Genomic DNA, 19,975 nt, shown 5'->3' with positions numbered 1-19,975 from the left:
AATAAAAATAAAAGCTACCTACGTAACTAGACAGTTTTCTATTTAAAATGAGATAATCTTTAAGTTTTTATCAAAACACTTTGTATAATTTTTAAAAAAGAGTAAATGGAAATGTCCAGAAAAGGCAAATCCATACAGACAAAAGAAAGATTAATGGTTGCCAGGGGCAAGAGAGGGCAATGGGAATAACTGCTCAAGTATGAGGAGTTTCTTCTTTTGGTACGATGTAAATGTTTGTGGGGTGGTGGTGGTGGCACAACTCTGAATATACTACAAACCAGTGATTTGTACACTTTAAATGGAAGAATTTTATTGCATGAGAATTCTCTCAGCTATACTTACACCTGGGGGGCATAAATCTTAAAATAAAAGGGAATTCAAAGTATAGTAGTATATTCAAGAATTTATACATGGAAGGAACTTCAAGGGGGGCAGAAATTCAAGCCAATATACATGTAGACATTAAATTTGGACACAAAACAATAAAAGAGATTAGAGCAATATGACCAGGCAAGTAGAATTTCTCTTGAATCTTAATATTTCAATGAATCAAAGATGGCAATGACGGCCCTGGCCGGTTGGCTCAGTGGAAGAGCGTGAAAGAGCGTCGGCCTGGCGTGCAGAAGTCCCGGGTTCGATTCTGGCCAGGGCACACAGGAGAAGCGCCTATCTGCTTCTCCATCCCTCCCCCTCTCCTTTCTCTCTGTCTTCTCTCTCCCTCCCACAGCCAAGGCTCCATTGGAGTCAAGTTGGCCCAGGCGCTGAGGATGGCTCCATGGCCTCTGCCTCAGGCGCTAGAATGGCCCTGGTTGCAACAGAGCAACGCCCCAGATGGGCAGAGCATCGTCCCCTGGTGGGCATGCCGGGTGGATCCCGGTCGGGTGCATGCAGGAGTCTGTCTGACTGCCTCCCTGTTTCCAACTTCAGGGGGGAAAAAAACAAAGATGGCAATGACAAGAGCTAGAATTCATCAGGAATAAAATAAATTTTATAGAACTGAATATCTATTTCACCTTAATGACTGACATGCATTCTAACACAGAAGTCCCCCATTAAATATATTCCAAGACTCCCAATGAAGGCCTGAAACTTTGAATAGTACCAAACTTTATACAGGCTATATTTTTCCTATACATACATATCTATAATAAAGTTTAACATAAATTAAGCACAGAAAGAAATAACAATAACATCATAAAACAGAACAATTATAACAATATACCATTATAAAGGTTATGTGATATGGTTTCTCTTTCTCATAACTAAGATGGCTACTAAGGAGTGAGACTGCAAAAGATTTCATCACATTACTCAGAACAGCATGCAACTTAAAACATTAATTTTCAGTAATTTTCCATTCAATATTTTCGACCACGGTTGACCACAGGCAACTGAAACTGCTGAAAGCAAAAGCCCAGATAAGGGAGGACTACTGTTGCATCCCTGCTTTCTGTTATACTTTGATAAAACAGATTTTTTTCCACAATTCAAAAACAGTAACAATTATCTTCCTTCAATATTTGTTACAATTGTAGACAGAGCTTGCTACTTATACATCCCCAGAGTTTAAGATAAAGATATTTTTATAAGATTTTATTTTTTGCTTTGAGTGAGAGAGAGAGAGAGAGAGAGAGAGAGAGAGAGAGAGAGATGGGGGTAGGGGAAGCAGTAAGCATCAATTTGTTGTAGTTGCTTCTCATGTGCCTTGGCCAGGCAACCCCAGGGTTTCAAACCAGCAACCTCAGCATTCTAGGTTGACAGTTTAGCAACTGTGCCACCACAGGTCAGGCCACAAAAGATTTTTAACAAGAGTGACACTAAAGATTTTAGAAAAATATGTAGAATTCAAGAAATATTTAGAAAGATTAATCTGGTAGTATGACTGAAAGAAATTAAAGGGTAGGATAAATGTAAAAAGTTAATTTGTTATTTTTATCTTTTCCTTCTTTTCCAAGTGAGAGGAGGTGAGATAAGACTCCCACATGCGCCCCAACTGGGATTCACCTGGCAACCCCATCTAAGGCCAATGCTCTGCCCATCTGGGGCCATGCTCACAACCAAGCTATTTTTAGCACCTGAGGCAGAGATTCCATGGAGTCATCGTCAAACCAATTGAGCCACTAGCTGCAGAAGAGCAAGGGGGGTGGTGGTAGAGAAGCAGATGGTCACTTTTCCTGTGTGCCCTGACCGGGACATGAACCTGGGACATCCACACCACGGGCCAACTCTCTACCACTGAGTCAACTGTCCAAGAAAAAGTTAATTTTTTAAAAAGAAAATAATTGGCCCTGGCCAGTGGCTTGGTAGATCGAGCATTGGCCTGGTGTGTGGATGTCCAGGGTTCGATTTAGGGTCAGGGCACACAGGAAAAGTGACTGCCTACTTCTCTATCCCCCATTCTTTCACTCTTCCTCTCCTGCAGCCAGTGGCTCAATTGGTTCAAGCGCGGCCCTAGGCACTGAGGAGGGCTTGGTTGGTATGAGCACATCAACCTAAAAAGAGCTCGAAACTCAAGCATCTGCCCCAGATGGAGCTGCCAGGTGGATACCAGGCAGGCAAACGTGGGAGTGTGCCTCACTACCTCCCCTCCTCTCACCTAAAAAATGAAATAAAATAATAAAATAGAATACAATAGAAGAGACCTGGCCAGTTGGCTCAGTGGTAGAGCTTCGGCCCTGTGCATGGAAGTCCCGGGTACGATTCCCAGCCAGGGCACACAGGAGAGGCACCCATCCGTTTCTCGACCCCTCCTTCTCTCCTTCCTTTCTCTCTCTCTCTCTCTCCCCCTTCCGCAGCCAAGGCTTTACTGGAGCAGAGTTGGCCCGGGTGCTGAGGATGGCTCTATGGCCTCCTCCTCAGACGCTAGAATGGCTCTGGCCGCAGCGGAGCAACGCCCCAGATAGGCAGAGCATCGCCTCCTAGTGGGCTTGCTGGGTGGATGCCGGTCGGGCGCATGCGAGAGTCTGTCTCTGCCTCCCCACTTCTCACTTCAAAAAATAAAAATAAAGAAAATAAAAAAAATAAAATAAAGAAAAAAATTAATAACTTAGACATTACAAATAAAATTGAGAGTAGTCAGCCCCTGACCTGTGGTAGTGCAGTGGATAAAGCATCGACCTGGAATGCTGAGGTTGCCGGTTCGAAACCCTACACTTGTCTGGTCAAGGCACATATGGGAATTGATGTGTCCTGATCCCCCCCCCTTTTCTTTCTCTTTCTTTCTTTCTCTCTCTCTCTCTCTCTCTCTGTCCTCTCTCTCTCTCTCCCCCCCTTAAAATGAATAAAAAATAAAATAAATTGAGAGTAGTCACTAGAAGTAGAAATAAAGAAAATGAAACATGGGTATCATTTGGAAAACTACTAAGGCTTCACTATATATGTGTATGTATATGCATGCAGAGAAAAAGTCTAACGAGATATATTCCAAAAGGTTAACAGGATTATCTCTGAACAGTGGGTTATAAGGAAATCATCGCTTTCTCCTTTATTCTGTCCTCTTTTAATTTTATAATGATAATACACATATATAGGGAAAGAAAAATCAGTACTGGTATAAAAATTAAAAGGACTTTAAAACTGACTGGACAGGCCCTGGCCGGCTGGCTCAGCGGTAGAGCGTCGGACTGGCGTGCGGGGGACCCGGGTTCGATTCCCGGCCAGGGCACATAGGAGAAGCGCCCATTTGCTTCTCCACCCCCACCCCCTCCTTCCTCTCTGTCTCTCTCTTCCCCTCCCGCAGCCAGGGCTCCATTGGAGCAAAGATGGCCCGGGCGCTGGGGATGGCTCCTTGGCCTCTGCCCCAGGCGCTAGAGTGGCTCTGGTCGCGGCAGAGCGACGCCCCGGAGGGGCAGAGCATCGCCCCCTGGTGGGCAGAGCGTTGCCCCTGGTGGGCGTGCCGGGTGGATCCCGGTCAGGCGCATGCGGGAGTCTGTCTGACTGTCTCTCCTCGTTTCCAGCTTCAGAAAAATACAAAAAAAAAAAAAACCCGACTGGACAGAGGGGAAAAGGAAAAGGACTACTAAAAGATAAAACTAAAATTTTAAGCCTCCAGATTCACCTTCAAGAGACTAAAATAGCCCTGGCTGGTTGGCTCAGTGGTAGAGCGTCGGCCTGGTGTGCAGGAGTCCCGGGTTTGATTCTGGGCCAGGGCACACAGGAGAGGTGCCCATCTGCTTCTCCACCCCTCCCCCTCTCCTTCCTCTCTGTCTCTCTTCCCCTCCTGTAGCCAAGGCTCAATTAGAGCAAAGATGGCCCAGGCGCTGGGGATAGCTCCATGGCCTCTGCCTCAGGCACTAGAATGGCTCTGGTCGCAACAGAGCAATGCCCCAGATGGGCAGAGCATCGCCCCCTGGTGGGCATGCCGGGTGGATCCCGGTTGGGCGCCTGTGGGAGTCTGACTGCCTCCCCGTTTCCAGCTTCGGAAAAATGAAAAAAAAAAAAACAAAAAACCAAAAAAAACAGAGAGACTAAAATAAAATAGGCCCTGCCAGGGCACACAGGAGAAGCACCCATTTGCTTCTCCATCCCTCCCTCTCTTCTTCCTCTCTCTTCCCCTCCCGCAGTCAAGGCTCCACTGGAGCAAAGTTGGCCCAGATGCTGAGGCGGCTCCATGGCCTCTGCTTCAGGCGCTAGAATGGCTCCACCTGCAACAGAGCAATGCCCCAGATGAGCAGAGCATCACCCCCTGGTGTACATGCCAGGTGGATCCCAGTTGGGTGCATGCGGGAGTTTGTCTGACTGCCTCCCCGCCTTACCGCTTCTAACTTTGGAAAAATACAAAATAAAAAAGACTAAAATATATTTGAAAGAAACTAACTAAAATATGGTATACAAACAATGGTTAACAAAGTAAGATAATATCTCAGTGAAAGCTTGCAAAAAATTAATTTTCATCTAAGTTTTGTGCAAATCAGCCACATAAATACCTATTGCTCCCTCATGGAGTCAGCTATCAAAACATTTCCCATCAAAGGCAGATTCTCAGAGGAATCCTACACTCATTCCAAATGAGAGTATAAGATATTTCTCCATTTTGAAATAATAATAATACCAGGTAATATATATTTGTTTGCTATGTACAGTACTTTGTAAATTAACCCATTTAAATCTTATTAACAACTCTGTGAGTTAGGCACTATTAGCAACTTCAAAGAAATGAAAATAACAGTCCTTTCGTAACCTGCTCAAAGCCATATAGCTAGTAGCACTGCACCAAGGATCCAAACATAGACATGTCTGACTCCAGAGCCTATTCTCTTAACCACTAAGCCTGACCTCAAGAGTCCACTAAAGAGGTAAAATACAACCGATCAAATTTGATAACCATTAAAATGCAACACCTCTATTTTAAAATATATAAAATACAGCACAAACACACACACCAAGTTGCTCAAACTGTACATATAGAAAATCAAGTAATGAGACTGAATTTCTTCTCAATAAGAGAGTAAATGCTATGCTAGAATTTAAGTGGAAATAAACCAGTAATTTAATCATATCCACTAAAGATGTAAATTTGTTAAAGATTTTTTTAAAAATTGATTTTAGAAAGAGAGGTGAGAGAAAAAGGTGGGGGAAGAGCAGGAAGCATCAACTCCCAGTAGTTGCTTCTCATATGGTGCCTTGACTGGGTAAGCCCAGGGTTTTGAACTGGCAACCTGGGCATTCCAGGTCAACGCCTTATTCACTGCACCACAGGTCAGGCAAGAAGCAAAATTTACTTCAATCAAAAGGTAAGTTTTCTACCTTTATTGGAAATATACGGTATCTTGATCTGAATGGTGGTTACATACATACGTGTGTGTGTGTGTGTGTGTGTGTATGTGCCATACTTTTCTCTCCATAAGACGCACTTTTCCCTCCCCCCAAAAGTGGAGGAGAAAATGCCTGTGTGTCTAGAGGAGCAAAAAATACGGTATTTTATTAAATATTTTAACACACCACTTGGTTCAGAATTTTTTTTTTCTTATTCTCCTCCTTAAAACCCTAGGTATGTCTTACGGTCAGGTGCGTCTTATGGAGCAAAAAATACAGTAATATTGCAAAAAGTAATCAAGTTGGACACCAGGTTTTTGTGCTTTATTGTATGTTACACCTCAATTAAAAAAAAAGGCTAGAGCTCCAAAACACTATCAATGAAGAGATACAACAAAATCATAAAAGTATTCACAACGTGTGACATACAGATCTAATATATAAAACACTCATATAAATAAAAAAAATTAGAACAAGCCCTGGCCGGTTGGCTCAGCGGTAGAGCGTCGACCTAGCGTGCGGAGGACCCAGGTTCGATTCCCGGCCAGGGCACATAGGAGAAGCGCCCATTTGCTTCTCCACCCCTCCGCCGCGCTTTCCCTCTCTGTCTCTCTCTTCCCCTCCCGCAGCCGAGGCTCCATTGGAGCAAAGATGGCCCGGGCGCTGGGGATGGCTCTGTGGCCTCTGCCCCAGGCGCTAGAGTGGCTCTGGTCGCAACATGGCGACGCCCAGGATGGGCAGAGCATCGCCCCCTGGTGGGCAGAGCGTCGCCCCTGGTGGGCGTGCCGGGTGGATCCCGGTCGGGCGCATGCGGGAGTCTGTCTGACTGTCTCTCCCTGTTTCCAGCTTCAGAAAAATGAAAAAACAAAACAAAAAAAAAAAAAAAAAAAAAATTAGAACAAGAAAATAGGGGCAAAATGAATCGACAATCTTTTTTTTTAAGCAAGGGGAGGGGGACAGACAGACAGAAAGACAGGAAGGGAGAGAGATGAGAAGCATCAACTTGTAGCTGTGGCACCTTAGTTGTTCATTGATTGTTTCTCATATGTGCCTTGATGGGGGGGTGGGGGTTCCAGCCAAGCCAGTGACCCTTGGCTCAAGCCAGCAACCATGGGGTTTCGAACCTAGATCCTTAAGAGTCCCAGGCTGATGCTCTATCCACTACGCTACCCCCTGGTCAGGATCAACAATCAATTTTTAAGTTAATTCTTCAATTTCATGAGAACAACCAATAGGCATAAGTAGCTCAACTTCAGTAGTTGAAGAAATTAAGAAAAATAGTTTAGGACTCCATTTTGTTCACCACTGTATCAGTGTTTGAAAAGTAGTTAGAATTTACAATCTCCTGAAGTAACAAAAATTTGTTGTTAGTGAGGATGTAGAGCAAGGGTCCCGAAACTACGGCCCGTGGGCCACATGTAGCCCCCTGAGGCCATTTATCCGGCCCCCGCCGCACTTCCGGAAGGGGTACCTCTTTTATTGGTGGTCAGTGAGAGGAGCACATTGACCATCTCATTAGCCAAAAGCAGGTCCATAGTTCCCATTGAAATACTGGTCAGTTTGTTGATTTAAATTTACTTGTTCTTTATTTTAAATATTGTATTTGTTCCTGTTTTGTTTTTTTTACTTTAAAATAAGATATGTGCAGTGTGCATAGGGATTTGTTCATAGTTTTTTTTATAGTCTGGCCCTCCAACGGTCTGAGGGACAGTGAACTGGCCCCCTGTGTAAAAAGTTGGGGACCCCTGATGTAGAGGAAAGGACCCTCTCCTATAGTGCTTGAAATAATGTATATTAATGTAATCGTTCAGTAGGGCAAATTGACACAACAAAATTTTTTTTTTTCCTGAAGCTGGAAACGGGGAGGCAGTCAGAGACTCCCGCATGCGCCCGACCGGGATCCACCCGGCACGCCTACCAGGGGGCGATGTTCTGCCCATCCAGGGCGTCGCTCTGTTGTGACCAGAGCCACTCTAGCGCCTGGGGCAGAGGCCATGGAGCCATCCCCAGCACCCGAGCCATCTTTTGCTCCAATGGAGCTTCGGCTGCGAGAGGGGAAGAGAGAGACAGAGAGGAAGGAGAGGGGAAGAGGTGGAGAAGCAGAAGGGCGCCTCTCCTGTGTGCCCTGGCCGGGAATCAAACCCGGGACTTCCGCACGCCAGGCCGACACTCTACCACTGAGCCAACCGGCCAGGGCCACAACAAAAATTTTTTAAATGGATACCCTTGACACAGCAATTCTACCTATAAGAGTTTATATTAAAATAGTCACATAAGTGTACTACATCTAGAACAGACTATCTCATATAACGTTATTTATATAATATAATACACTAGAAACAACCCAAATATCCATCAATATGGAGCTGGCGAAATAAATTACAGCAAAACCACAAAGAAATACTATGTGGTCTTTTAAAATAATGAGAAACCACTCTGGTCAAGTAGCTTAGTTAGTTGGAGTGTTATCCTGATGCACCAGGGTTGCAGGTTCAATCCCTAGTCAAGGCACATACGGGAATCAACAAATAAATGCATGGATGAGTGGAACAACAAATCAATGTTTCTCCCTCTTTCTCTACCCCCCAAAAGTAAATTAAAAACATTTTAAAATAAAATGAGAAACCAAAATGTCCAGTATGTATTATTAAATGATAAAGGCGGCCCTGGCCGGTTGGCTCAGCGGCCTAGCGTGTGGAGGTCCCGGGTTCGATTCCCGGCCAGGGCACACAGGAGAAGCACCCATCTGCTTCTCCACCCCTCCCCCTCTCCTTCCTCTCTGTCTCTCTCTTCCCCTCCCGCAGCCGAGGCTCCACTGGAGCAAAAAAGATGGCCCGGGCGCTGGGGATGGCTCCATGGCCTCTACCCCAGGCGCTAGAGTGGCTCTGGTCGCAACACGGATGGGCAGAGCATCGCCCCCTGGTGGGCATGCCGGTGGATCCCGGTCGGGCGCATGCAGAGTCTGTCTGACTGCCTCCCCATTTCCAGCTTCAGAAAAATTAAAAAAAAAAAAAAAAAAAAAAGATAAAGGCAAGTTGTGTAATAGCATAGTAAGAAGTGAATTTTTATAAAAATAAATAAATGCTAGTATGTGCACAGAAAACATGTCTGGGACACTATATGCCAAATATTTATCAATGGTTAACTCTGGAGAGTGGAATTACATTTCTGTATTATACATTTCTGTATTATTTTAATTTTTACCATTAGCATTTATTACCTTTGTAATAAAAAAATGCATGAGAGATTGATAGGACATATAACATCAATGCCACACAATGCATTATGTCCTCTCAAATTTGAATTTGGATTCATCATAGTTCAACTCTTAAAATTAGTATATTAAAGGGATAAAGTTTTTGATCTGTTAATTCTAGAATGTGCCTAAAATGAGTTCCCTGGAGATCATCAACCCCAAAATAAAAGTCACTGGATTCAAAAAAAAGGTCATGCCCTGGCTGAATGGCTCAGTGGAAGAGTATCAGATGGATGTGTGGAAGTCCCAGATTTAATTCCCAGTCAGGGCACACAGGAGAAGTAACCATCTGCTTCTCCGCCCCTCCCACCATCTTTTTCTCTCTTCCCCTCCTACAGCCAAGGTTTGAATGGTTTGAGCAAAGTTGGCCCCAGGTACTGAGGATAACTCCATGGCCTCACCTCAGGCACTAAATTAGCTCAATTTCCGAGCAAGGGAGAAGCAGCCCAGATGGGCAGAGCATTGCCTGGTAGGGGACTTGCTGGGGTCAATCCAGGTCTGGGCACATACCAGAGCCTCTCTCTGCCTCCCCACATCATTTAATAATAATAATAACAATAATAATAGTAATAAAAAGGTCACAACATCCCAAGATTCTCTATACTAGATAATTACCATTCATTCATTCAACAAGTTTACTAAAGGTTCTTTGCAGGATACACAGAAAAGTGAGCCTCTGCCCTTGCTAAACTTAAAACATAAGAAATAAGAAAAAATAATTTAAAAGGGGAACATAGGGAAAATATACATTAACATATATATGCATAGAGTGAACAAATCGATTTTGAGATATATTTCACTCTGGATTTCAAACCTTTATCATAATAGTACTGAACTGTTTTCTTCTTCACTGAACCCCAAATTGGGGGTTCCTGTTGGCACTGAATTCACAATCATTGGTTGATACCATGGAATATTACTCTGCCAAAAAAGGGATGCAAATCCTGATATGACACAAATCAACCTTGAAAACATTATGCTAAGTGAAAGTAGCCAAACAAAAAAGGTAACACAGTGAATAATTTTATATGAAATATCCAGAACTGGGAAATGTATAGATGGAGGATAGATTAATGGTAGCTGAGGGCTGATGAGATGGGGAAATGGCAGAGTGAGACCTAAGGAGCACAGGGTTTCCTTTTGAGGTGATGAAATGTTCTAAAATTGATTGCAGTGATAACTGCATTCATCTGTAAATATATCAAAACCTATTAATTAGTATACTGTAAATGAGTTAATTGATGGTTTGAGAATTGTATCTCAATAAATGGTAAAAGAAAAAAAATCTTTACCAGAATAAAAGGGAAAAAATGAACTGCCAAAACAGTTATGTACTGCCCTGGCCAGTTGGCTCAGCGGTAGAGCTTCAGCCAGGTGTGTGGAAGTGCTGGGTTTGATTTCTGGCCAGGGCACACAGGAGAGGCGCCCATCTGCTTCTCCACCCCTCTCCCTCTCCTTCCTCTCTGTCTCTCTCTTCCCCTCCCGCAGCCAAGGCTCCACTGGAGCAAAGTTGGCCTGGGTGCTGAGGATGGCTCCATGGCCTCTGCCTCAGGCGCTAGAATGGCTCTGGTTGCAAGAGAGCAACGCCCCAGATGGGCAGAGCATCGCCCCCTGGTAGACATGCCGGGTGTATCCTGGTCGGGCACATGCAGGAGTCAGTCTGACTGCCTCCCAGCTTCTAACTTCAGGAAAAACAAAAACAGAACAAACAAACAAAACAGCTATGTACTTTCTCTTCCAAATTTATCCTTTAACCACTGCCTTCTATCCTACAGCTATCAGATAGTCTCATTAAATGCTTCTCTCTCCCTTAATAAGGGTGTGCTCCTTGCCTTCAGAGGTAGAGCTGGAGGCAGGGAGGTCAAGGACTGGAGAAAACCAAGCTGACTGGATAACCAACAAAAATTGGGGATACTTAATCCAAAATCCAAAGGGTTTTACTCCCAATTACTCCCAATACAGAGTCCATCAATATCTTAAAAGAACCGTATTTAGCTACACAGATCCTTTCCTATGGCACTAATTTTAAAAAGCTCAAAATTTATTATCTTTTAAAAAAAGTCATCATCCTAAATTTGAAACATTTTTCCTCAAAACAATCTTGAAAATAAATAAAAAGAACTATTTAACTCACAAATCCATATGAAGTATTCGTCAAGTTTAGCCCTATTACCTGTGAGTTTATTTATTTAACAAGTATAGTTACCTACCTACAACTAGGATATCACTGTGAACTCTCTCCCTAGTAATTTACAATAATGTTAAATGGGACCATTTCAGGTAGCAAAACCAAAAACAGCACTATTTACAATTCTGTCCAGAAAAAAAAAAAATCACTTTATTACCATTATTTTCTTTTGCCTGTCTTAAAAGTCATCCCCACTCATCACAAAGTGTACCTCTACCTTCCCCCTCCAAACTATCATTGATTGGAATTTTATCAAAGGCTTTTAAATAAATCTAAATAATTTACATTCATTTGTCTTCCTGTGACTGTATTATTCACCACTTCAAAAATTACACTTAAGGCCCTGGCTGGCTGGCTCAGCGGTAGAGCATCGGCCCAGTGTGTGGAAGTCCCAGGTTTGATTCCTGGCCAGGGCAACAGGAGAAGCGCCCATCTGCTTCTCCACCCTTCCCCCTCTCTCCTTTCTCTCTCTCTCTTCCCCTCCCGCAGCCAAGGCTCCACTAGAGCAAAGTTGGCCCAGGCACTGAGAATGGCTCCATGGCCTCCACCTCAGGCGCTAAAGTAGAGTCGCAGTGATTGCAGCGGTGGAATGCCCCAGAGGGGCTGAGCATTGCCCCCTGGTGGGCATGCCAGGTGGATCTCGGTCAGGCGCATGCGGGAGTCTGCCTCTCCCCAGCTTCTCATTTCAGAAAAATACCCCCAAAAAATACATTTAAAATTCAGCAGTTTCTCCTTAATGCTCCTCTCCCAAATCAAATATTGTTTTAATTATTCAACAATCTACTTCTTTAGTAAAAAATTGACTAGACACTGCATAGAAAAATTGAGTCTGACCGGGCAGTGGCGAAGTGGATAGAGCATCAACCTGGGATGCTGACGACCCAGGTTCGAAACCCCTAGGTCACCGGCTCGAGGGTCGAGCGTGGGCTCATCCAGCTTGAGCGTGGGATCATGGACATGACCCCATGGTTGCTGGCTTGAGCCCAAGGTCACTGGCTTGAGCAAGGGGCTCTGCTGGAGCCCCCTGGCCAAGGCACATACGAGAAAGCAATCAATGAACAACTAAGGTGCTGCAACAAAGTATTGATGCTTCTCATCTCTCTCCCTTCCTGTCTGTGCCTGTCTGCTGTCCCTCTCTCTCTCCCATGCATGCAAGAGTTAGAAGGCTGGGTTCAGAACAGCAGTGTGGGGCATAATGAAAGTGACCAACCCTAAATTCTAAACTTCAAATTCCAGTTCATCAGCAAAGATCAACAACAAAAAAATACGAAGTTGGAATCAAAAGAATTACACCATATAAAAAAATACTTACATTTCGATGGAACTGTGTAAAGGACTGAATCATGTAGAATCGATGCATATATACGATAGCAGTGTTGATAGTCAACTGTGAGCTAAAATGTTGAAGTTAAGGCCCCAAAACAGGAAGGCAGTAGAATTCCCAAAAGTACCTCTATATCCTTTCAAATGACCATGCAAGCTGTGCACAATAGATGCTCCCAAATGAAAGTCATACTTATCTCTCCACCAAATTATTAACCAATTGACACTTAGCTTACCTTAAACATTACAGATGTTCAATATAAATTTGCTGAAAAAACAAGCAAGCTTCTCAGCATGTGTGAATCAAGGAATATAAACAAAACTATCTAAGACCTAAACCAGTCATTTGCCTACTGAAAATCCTGCAGTGGTGATGCAGTAGCTCAGGTTATCTCTTCAGATGATTTACAATGCCCTCCCTGACCTGGCCCCAGAGATCTGTTTCCACTATGCCTCACCTTCTAATCTCCAGCAATTAACTTTCCAGTTCCACTTCTCTCTGGCAACCAAGCCTCCTCACATGGTGATCCCTGGGATCAGAAACACTATGGAATGATTTGATGTTCATTCATCAAGAAGAAAAACATTTAAATGCCTTATTTCTAAAACCTCAGAAGACTACATGGGGTATAGAGATGAGGCAGTCCCATAATGGCAACAACCTTAATAACAACACACATATGAAAAGGAAAGAGCTAGGATACACTAAAACAATTTCAAACAGGAAGTTTAACTCAGTACACTGACAATGCTTAGAAAACAAATTGAATATCGGCAATAAAAATATCTCTTTTGAGGTGAGTACTTAAAACATAAATGTTGTCTAGTTAGTAACACATTTAAATGGAAGCTGCACCCAATGATAAATTTTCACTTCCAGCATGAAAAGAACTTAAAATTATTTTATCTATTTCTGCTAGAAAATGAGTTTATTTTCTGATAAAAAATGTTTAAATCAAACTGTTCCTTTCATCCCCATCTGTGCAAAAGGCCCCATCCTTGAACCAGTTTACCCATGGAGAGGGTAGGCCATGGTAGCTATGCTCCTCAGTGGCAGGAGTGGTGCTGGCCCTGTAGTTATTCACCTTGAAGACAAGGCCGAAGACCAATATCAAGATGCTTATATTCAAGCCCTGCATTTCTGGATATCGCTTATCACCTATCCTGTTCTTCTAGGACAAATTCAAGGACAGAACTCAAGAGTGCCTTAAGGAAGATTGGATCACTAAAAAATAACTAAGATTCTGCTATACATGTGAAAATGATGCCAGAACTCCAGGTAAGTTCAGTTCACATGAAGACCCCTACAAGAGTAAAAGAAATTATCACTGGTCTTATCAAAGGAGAGAAGCTGTCAAACTTCAGGTAACAGACTTTGATTTTACACTGAGGTTTCCCTACAAAAGATAATGGGTGTTCAACATGTCATAATGTCATTGACTACTGTAAGTTGGTTTCAGATGAATGCTGAAAAAAGTTACTGTAACTAAAGAAAAAATACTAGGCTATTGATCCTGTTCTTAACCATAGAATGGTAAACTAAATTACATGGTTTGCTTGTTAAACAGGTTTTTACCAAAACCTAAAAGAACTGTGACATAATCTCACATTATGCTCAAGGAAGAATATGAGAATTTCTCTGACAGGCTCCAATATAGTATACCTGTGTTCATATTTTCAGCTGGTATCAGTGATATACTAGAAATTAACCATCAAGCTAGTGTTTATTATCCAAATGTGAAAGTAGTATCCAACTTCATGAATTCTGATGACAATGGGGTACAAAGGATTTAAAGGGGAATTTGTATTTTTTTTTTTTTTTTTTGTATTTTTCTGAAGCTGGAAACGGGGAGAGACAGTCAGACAGACTCCCGCATGCGCCCGACCGGGATCCACCCGGCACGCCCACCAGGGGCGATGCTCTGCCCACCAGGGGGCGATGCTCTGCCCCTCCGGCGACCAGAGCCACTCTAGCGCCTGGGGCAGAGGCCAAGGAGACATCCCCAGCGCCCGGGCCATCTTTGCTCCAATGGAGCCTTGGCTGCGGGAGGGGAAGAGAGAGACAGAGAGGAAGGGGGGGGGGTGGAGAAGCAAATGGGCGCTTCTCCTGTGTGCCCTGGCCGGGAATCGAACCCAGGTCCCCCGCACACCAGGCCGACGCTCTACCGCTGAGCCAACCGGCCAGGGCCGGAATTTGTATATTTAACATGATGATGCCTTGAAGAACAAATATTTCAATCAACTAAAAGGCAAGAGCAACATATTTCTGCTTGAGAGAATCCCAGAGACTAAGGCAGATGGGGTAGCCAATTTTAAATACATTCTGAAAACTGTGTACTTAAATGACAAGAGTGGATGAGCTTTTAGAAAAGTACATGGACAATATTGTTCTAGTAAAAGATAAATTATTGGAGGTGGCAAACTTACAAAAGATTCTATAAACAAGCATTCTTCAAGAAGACCTTTCTCCTATGGGTGAAACTGATGTAAGAACTGCTTAGCTGTTCACCTTGCTTATTTTTATTTAAAATATATTCTTATTCTATAAATTTTTCTTCTACATTACTCAAGTATTTTCAGACATCCATCATCTGAAAGCTCCTTATTGTCCATATCTCTCAACACATCCCTCACATACTTTTTAACACTAGAAAAAAAATCTTCCTTTTTGTCTGACACCTTAGCAAGGCTGCAGTAATGGTAGCTGCTCTTCAAGTTTCCGTATGCTGCCCAAGGACAACAATAAGAAAGATGCTGGAAAATCAACCAAGAAAGACAAAGATCCAATGAACAAGTCTCGGGGCAAGGCCAAAGTGGTCCAAAGGCAAAATTCGGGACAAGCTCAATAACCTAGTTTTGCTTGACAAAGCAACATGACAAACTCTGTAAGGAATTTCCCAACCATAAGACTATAACCCCAGCTATTGCCTCTGAGAGACTGCAGATCCAAGGTTCCTTGGCCAGGACAGCCCTTCAGGAGCTCCTTAGTAAAGAACTTATTCAACTAGTTTCAAAACACAGAGCTCAAGTAATTTACACCAGAAACACCATGGGGATACCCCAGCTGCCAGTGGAGATGCATGAACAGGTCCCACCGACGGCATATTTTAAAAAATACGTTATTAAACCAAAACAAACCTTAAAGTTAAAATTTGAAAAATAACTCTTCATTTCTAGATCATATTTTGTAGTTAATGTTATCATGATCTTTTTGGATTTTTTTTTTTTTTACAGTGGGCAAGTTTTTAGAAACTTAGAAAAGTTTATGAAATGGTGAAATAATGTATATGATTTTAAGTATTGCCACTTCTTGTAATTTTTGTGAATTACACTGATGGTATCACCACCACTGTTATGCTAGTTAATTTGTTTCAGAAAAATTGATATTTACGAGAAAATAAGAGAACCTGGTGTCTAAAAAAACTGTTAGTATCCACATGTCACTTATCTCCATATTGAAAAATTAATTATAAACATGAAATGAAAAGCCAAAAAAATGCTTGGAGGAAAAAAACCCGCTAAATTATCTCATTGAAATATGAGAAAAACTAATACACATTAGTACTCTGGGTACCTTAAAACCTCTATGCTTTTTCAACGGTTTTTAAAACCGTTAGATCTGTAGGTCTACATCCCTACAATTCTAAACAGACATCGCCCTTTCCTTTTAAGTTCTATAAAACTCTAATAGTTACTATTTTAAAGTGAGAGCAAAGCATTGTGTTGGCCACGGAAATTAAATACAAGAGGTATCTCATTTTACAGACAAGGATATATTCTTGACTTTGAACCAAAGCTGGGCATTAATTCTAGGCCAACCTTTATAACACTTTCAGGTAATCCACTTTACAAAACTCTCTTTAAACGCTAAATTCTAAAGGCAGTCATGAACGGTAAATCAACCAGACCCCCTCAGGCATAGCAGAAAAGCAGAATCTCAAAGTCACCCGAACAGAGATCAGAACACACCGATGAGGGCCTAGAAACGGCCAGTTAAAACACAAAACCGGGAAGGATACAAATTCCCCGCAAGGATGGTGGCATCGGTGAGCGAGCGGGAAATTACGCCACGCCACCTTCGCGCGAACACTGAACTCCAGCCTGTCCCATCGTAGCCTCTCCCACCTAGACATCCATCCCTGCCTACCCTCTTGCCCCTTCCGTCCCAGACAGAGCCTGAGGCCTGGAAGCCAAAGGAAGGTGGGACTAACTCAAGGCCGAAAGCCTAGGCCGCAAGGATACACGTTGAGTCGTTGTCCCATGTCCTGGAGCAGATTGGCCGCCTGCTGACGATGAGAAAGTTCTTTATCTGCGTCCAGGCCAAAACGACGGGATGGGCTGTTTTCCAACTGTTCTCGAGTAAAATACCACCGTTTGTTGTTGTTCTTCCTCTCTTCCTCCATAGTGCTTCAACCAGAAAGCAGCGGCGAAGGCTGCAAGCGCTTCCCAGCGTCACTTAAGCCGCGACACACATCCGCTGTGCGGGGGCAACTGGGCCGTGACGACTTCCGCTAAAGGTAGTCAGGTAGGTTGTGATACGCTTCCGCCGAAAAGTAGTTGAAGAGTCTACTTCCGGAATGGACCTCGCGACAGCCTGTAGCTTAGTAAATAGCCAATAGGCGCTCAGGAAAGACCTTGGGTCGAGGACGCAGGCGCCAGTTGCGTGACACTTGGGAGGTGAAGTGAGGTTAGAAGTTTTCGTTCAAAAGCACGTTTCTTCTCGCGAGAACTGGCTTGAGCGTTCGCGCCCAGCGCGGAAGGGCGAACTGTGTTTGTGGCGGGAGGAGGCGCACGCCCACGCGCCGCTCCGTGGCTCTTGGGAGAATTTCGTTTGTGGTGGAGGAGGCGTTATAAAATGGGGGAGAAGAACGTGACAAAGAAAATAGGTGAGACTGTCAAAAACTGAAAAAAGTAATCGGGATGGCTCTACCGTGTATGATAAACATAAAGCAACGAGAAGGCTCTCACATTGCTGACAATGTAAATTACGCACTTGAAAAGCCAGTATATGCTATGTAGCTAAAGCCTTGAAAGCATTCCTACCTTAGCCACAGTTACCCAACTTAAAGGAATAAAAATGAAATTAATAGCATTAATTTGGTGCTTGTCCGACCTGTAGTGGCGCAATGAATAAAAGCCTCTCCTGGAACACTGGGTCAAGGCACGTATGAGAAGCAACTACTAGGAGTTAATGCCTCTGGCTCTCCTCCCCTTTCTCTCTCTCTCTCTCTCTCTCTCTCTCTCTCTCTGTCCCACCTCCCCTCATCCACCTCCCTTCTCTCTCCTCCGCTCTCCCTCCTCTGAAAGTCTGTTTAAAAAAAATTTTTTTTAATTTAGTGCTCAACATGTTTCAAGCACAGTAGCAACTTTATATATACTTTTTAATGGGCACAACCCTTAACAGGTAGTAATATTTTAATTCCTATTTTGCAATTGGGTGAACTAAAACTGCTCTTTAGTGTGGAAAGCTTTACGACCACCCTGCACTTGCACATATTTGTAAGTTCCCTTTTTCTGTCAAGATTTAGCTTAGCTCCAAGGTCTGGTGGCTGTTTGATCCTGGTCAGGATACTTAACCTCTCTGTACCTCATGTTAAGGTGACAAATCATCCTCCTTAAGGGAGGACAGTCCTTCTTTTGTAAGTTCCATCCACCCTCAAAAAGTGTCCTTCTACATGTCCTCCTTTTTGATACTGGAAGACTTAACTGTAAATGTCCATATTCGATTGATGCAGAGTCGATCCATTGCGTGTGATGTGATGTATTTGCATCTAAATGAGTACTTTTTTCTTACAATTATTATTGAAAACTAATAGGCATGTAAGCATAATTACAATATAAAATATTACAAATGTTTTTATTATGCATTTATAATATTACAGTGTATTGCTGCAATGAATAAAATGTTTCTTTTATTTACAATATTGTTTTCAATTTATTTTTGGCCTTTTCATTGTAAAAAGGTTGGTCACCTTACTCATGTACAAATAGAAATGATAATAATACCTACATTTTAGGTTGTTAGGACAATTTTAAATGAAGATGTAATGAGTTGAAAGCATTTATAATAGTATCTGGCACATAGAAAACATTCAGTATATATAATATTACCATAGTTATCACATTTTGATGCTAAGAGCAGGACAGTGCCCTCTTCTTTTTGTTTGCTAGCACCTACCTAATAGAGCCTTGGCCCTAGTAGTCAGTAAATGTGAAATAAATGCTCACAATACCCTACAAAAAAGAGTCTGAGACTTAGGGAGATTAAGTGTGTTGCCCTACTATACAGCTTACAGTGTATATTTTTAAAACAAGTTTAATTTTATTGTTCTTTCAATTCTAGCAAACTATTCTTGCTTTTCTGGAATACTCAATTTACCTTAATTAAATTTGGGTACTAATAGAATGTTTTGTCTTTTATAATGTAATAGCATAAAATAATCACTCTTTCTGACTTCTATCATGTGTGTGTGTGTGTGTGTGTGTTTGACAGAGAGACAGAGAGATAAGGATAGAAATGGAGAGAGATGAGAAGCATCAATTCTTTGTTGTGGCACATTAGTTTTCAGTGATTGCTCTCTCATATGTGCTTTGGGGTGAGGCTACGGCAAAGCTAGTGACCCCTTGCTCAAGCCAGCAACCTTGGGCTTCAAGCTAACAACCATGGGGTCATGTCTAGAATCCCACACTCAAGCCAGTGACCTTGGGGTCTTGAACCTGGGTCCTCCGCATCCAAGGCCAACGCTCTATCCACTGTGCCACAGCCGGGTCAGGCACTCTGACTCCATCTTGTTCCAGCCTGACATGTCATTGAACAACTTCTGCTTAGTCCTACAGGCAGATATGCTAATCATTAAAGGAATCTAACCTATAGGCAAGAAATTACTGAAAAAGCCTCCCTTCTCAAAACCTCCTCAAGGAGATACGGAAGGTATGTATGTACAAAAATAATCTTTATAGGAACCTCGTGACTGAGTTTAAAATTTCACCATCTGCCTGGGATCATCAGTCACCTCCTGATTTCAAACATCTCCTGTTTCTCCCTTCCCCTGGCATAAAAGAAGCATACTGTACTTTCTAAAATGGTTCTTTTAAAACACTAATCCACTGTCATCTTAGCTTGCTGGCTTACCAAAGTCGCTTTCCTTGCCTCAGCTCTTGTCACTCGACTTACTGGCTGTTGTATAGTGAACAGAACGAGCTTTCACTCAGTTACAATAATATTTTTAGTTGTATTTTTAGACATGGCTGTTCTAATGCCATAAGTTTATTCTAATTCACTCAGAAGCATTTCCTTTGATTTCAGGCCTTCCTCTGCCATACACTGCTTACAGTTAGTCTTAGCTCAATTTTACTCGGGAAAATTGAGGTTCAGGAAGATTTAAATTACACCAGGTAAGCCTGACCAGGTGGCGGCACAGTGGATAGAGCGTCGGCCTGGAATACTGAGGACC

At 42.8% G+C, this 19,975-nt stretch overlaps 2 protein-coding genes and 2 pseudogenes across 2 annotated transcripts in view; 3 read left to right on the top strand and 1 right to left on the bottom strand.

The window, feature by feature from the left end:
* CCNT1 (cyclin T1) overlaps positions 1-16,992 on the bottom strand; it is a 48,625-nt gene extending 31,633 nt beyond the window's left edge. The window contains exons 1-2 of the mRNA XM_066368827.1: positions 16,764-16,992; positions 12,511-12,592 (exon numbers count right to left, since the gene is read on the bottom strand). Coding sequence (XP_066224924.1) covers positions 12,511-12,592; positions 16,764-16,924 — 243 coding nt within the window. The 5' untranslated portion in view covers positions 16,925-16,992. The remainder of the gene's footprint in view (positions 1-12,510; positions 12,593-16,763) is intronic.
* LOC136393141 (cytosolic 5'-nucleotidase 3A-like) lies at positions 13,566-14,962 on the top strand (annotated as a pseudogene).
* Positions 15,245-15,605, top strand: LOC136393140 (small ribosomal subunit protein eS25 pseudogene; annotated as a pseudogene).
* Positions 16,993-17,279: 287 nt separating the features above from the next.
* SPMIP11 (sperm microtubule inner protein 11) overlaps positions 17,280-19,975 on the top strand; it is a 53,091-nt gene continuing 50,395 nt past the window's right edge. The window contains exon 1 of the mRNA XM_066368825.1: positions 17,280-17,407. Within this exon, the coding sequence (XP_066224922.1) occupies positions 17,377-17,407 (31 nt within the window). The 5' untranslated portion in view covers positions 17,280-17,376. The remainder of the gene's footprint in view (positions 17,408-19,975) is intronic.

This window comes from Saccopteryx leptura, chromosome 2 (assembly GCF_036850995.1).
Source record: "Saccopteryx leptura isolate mSacLep1 chromosome 2, mSacLep1_pri_phased_curated, whole genome shotgun sequence".
NCBI lineage: Eukaryota > Metazoa > Chordata > Mammalia > Chiroptera > Emballonuridae > Saccopteryx > Saccopteryx leptura.
This window is presented reverse-complemented; position numbering and strand designations above follow the sequence as displayed.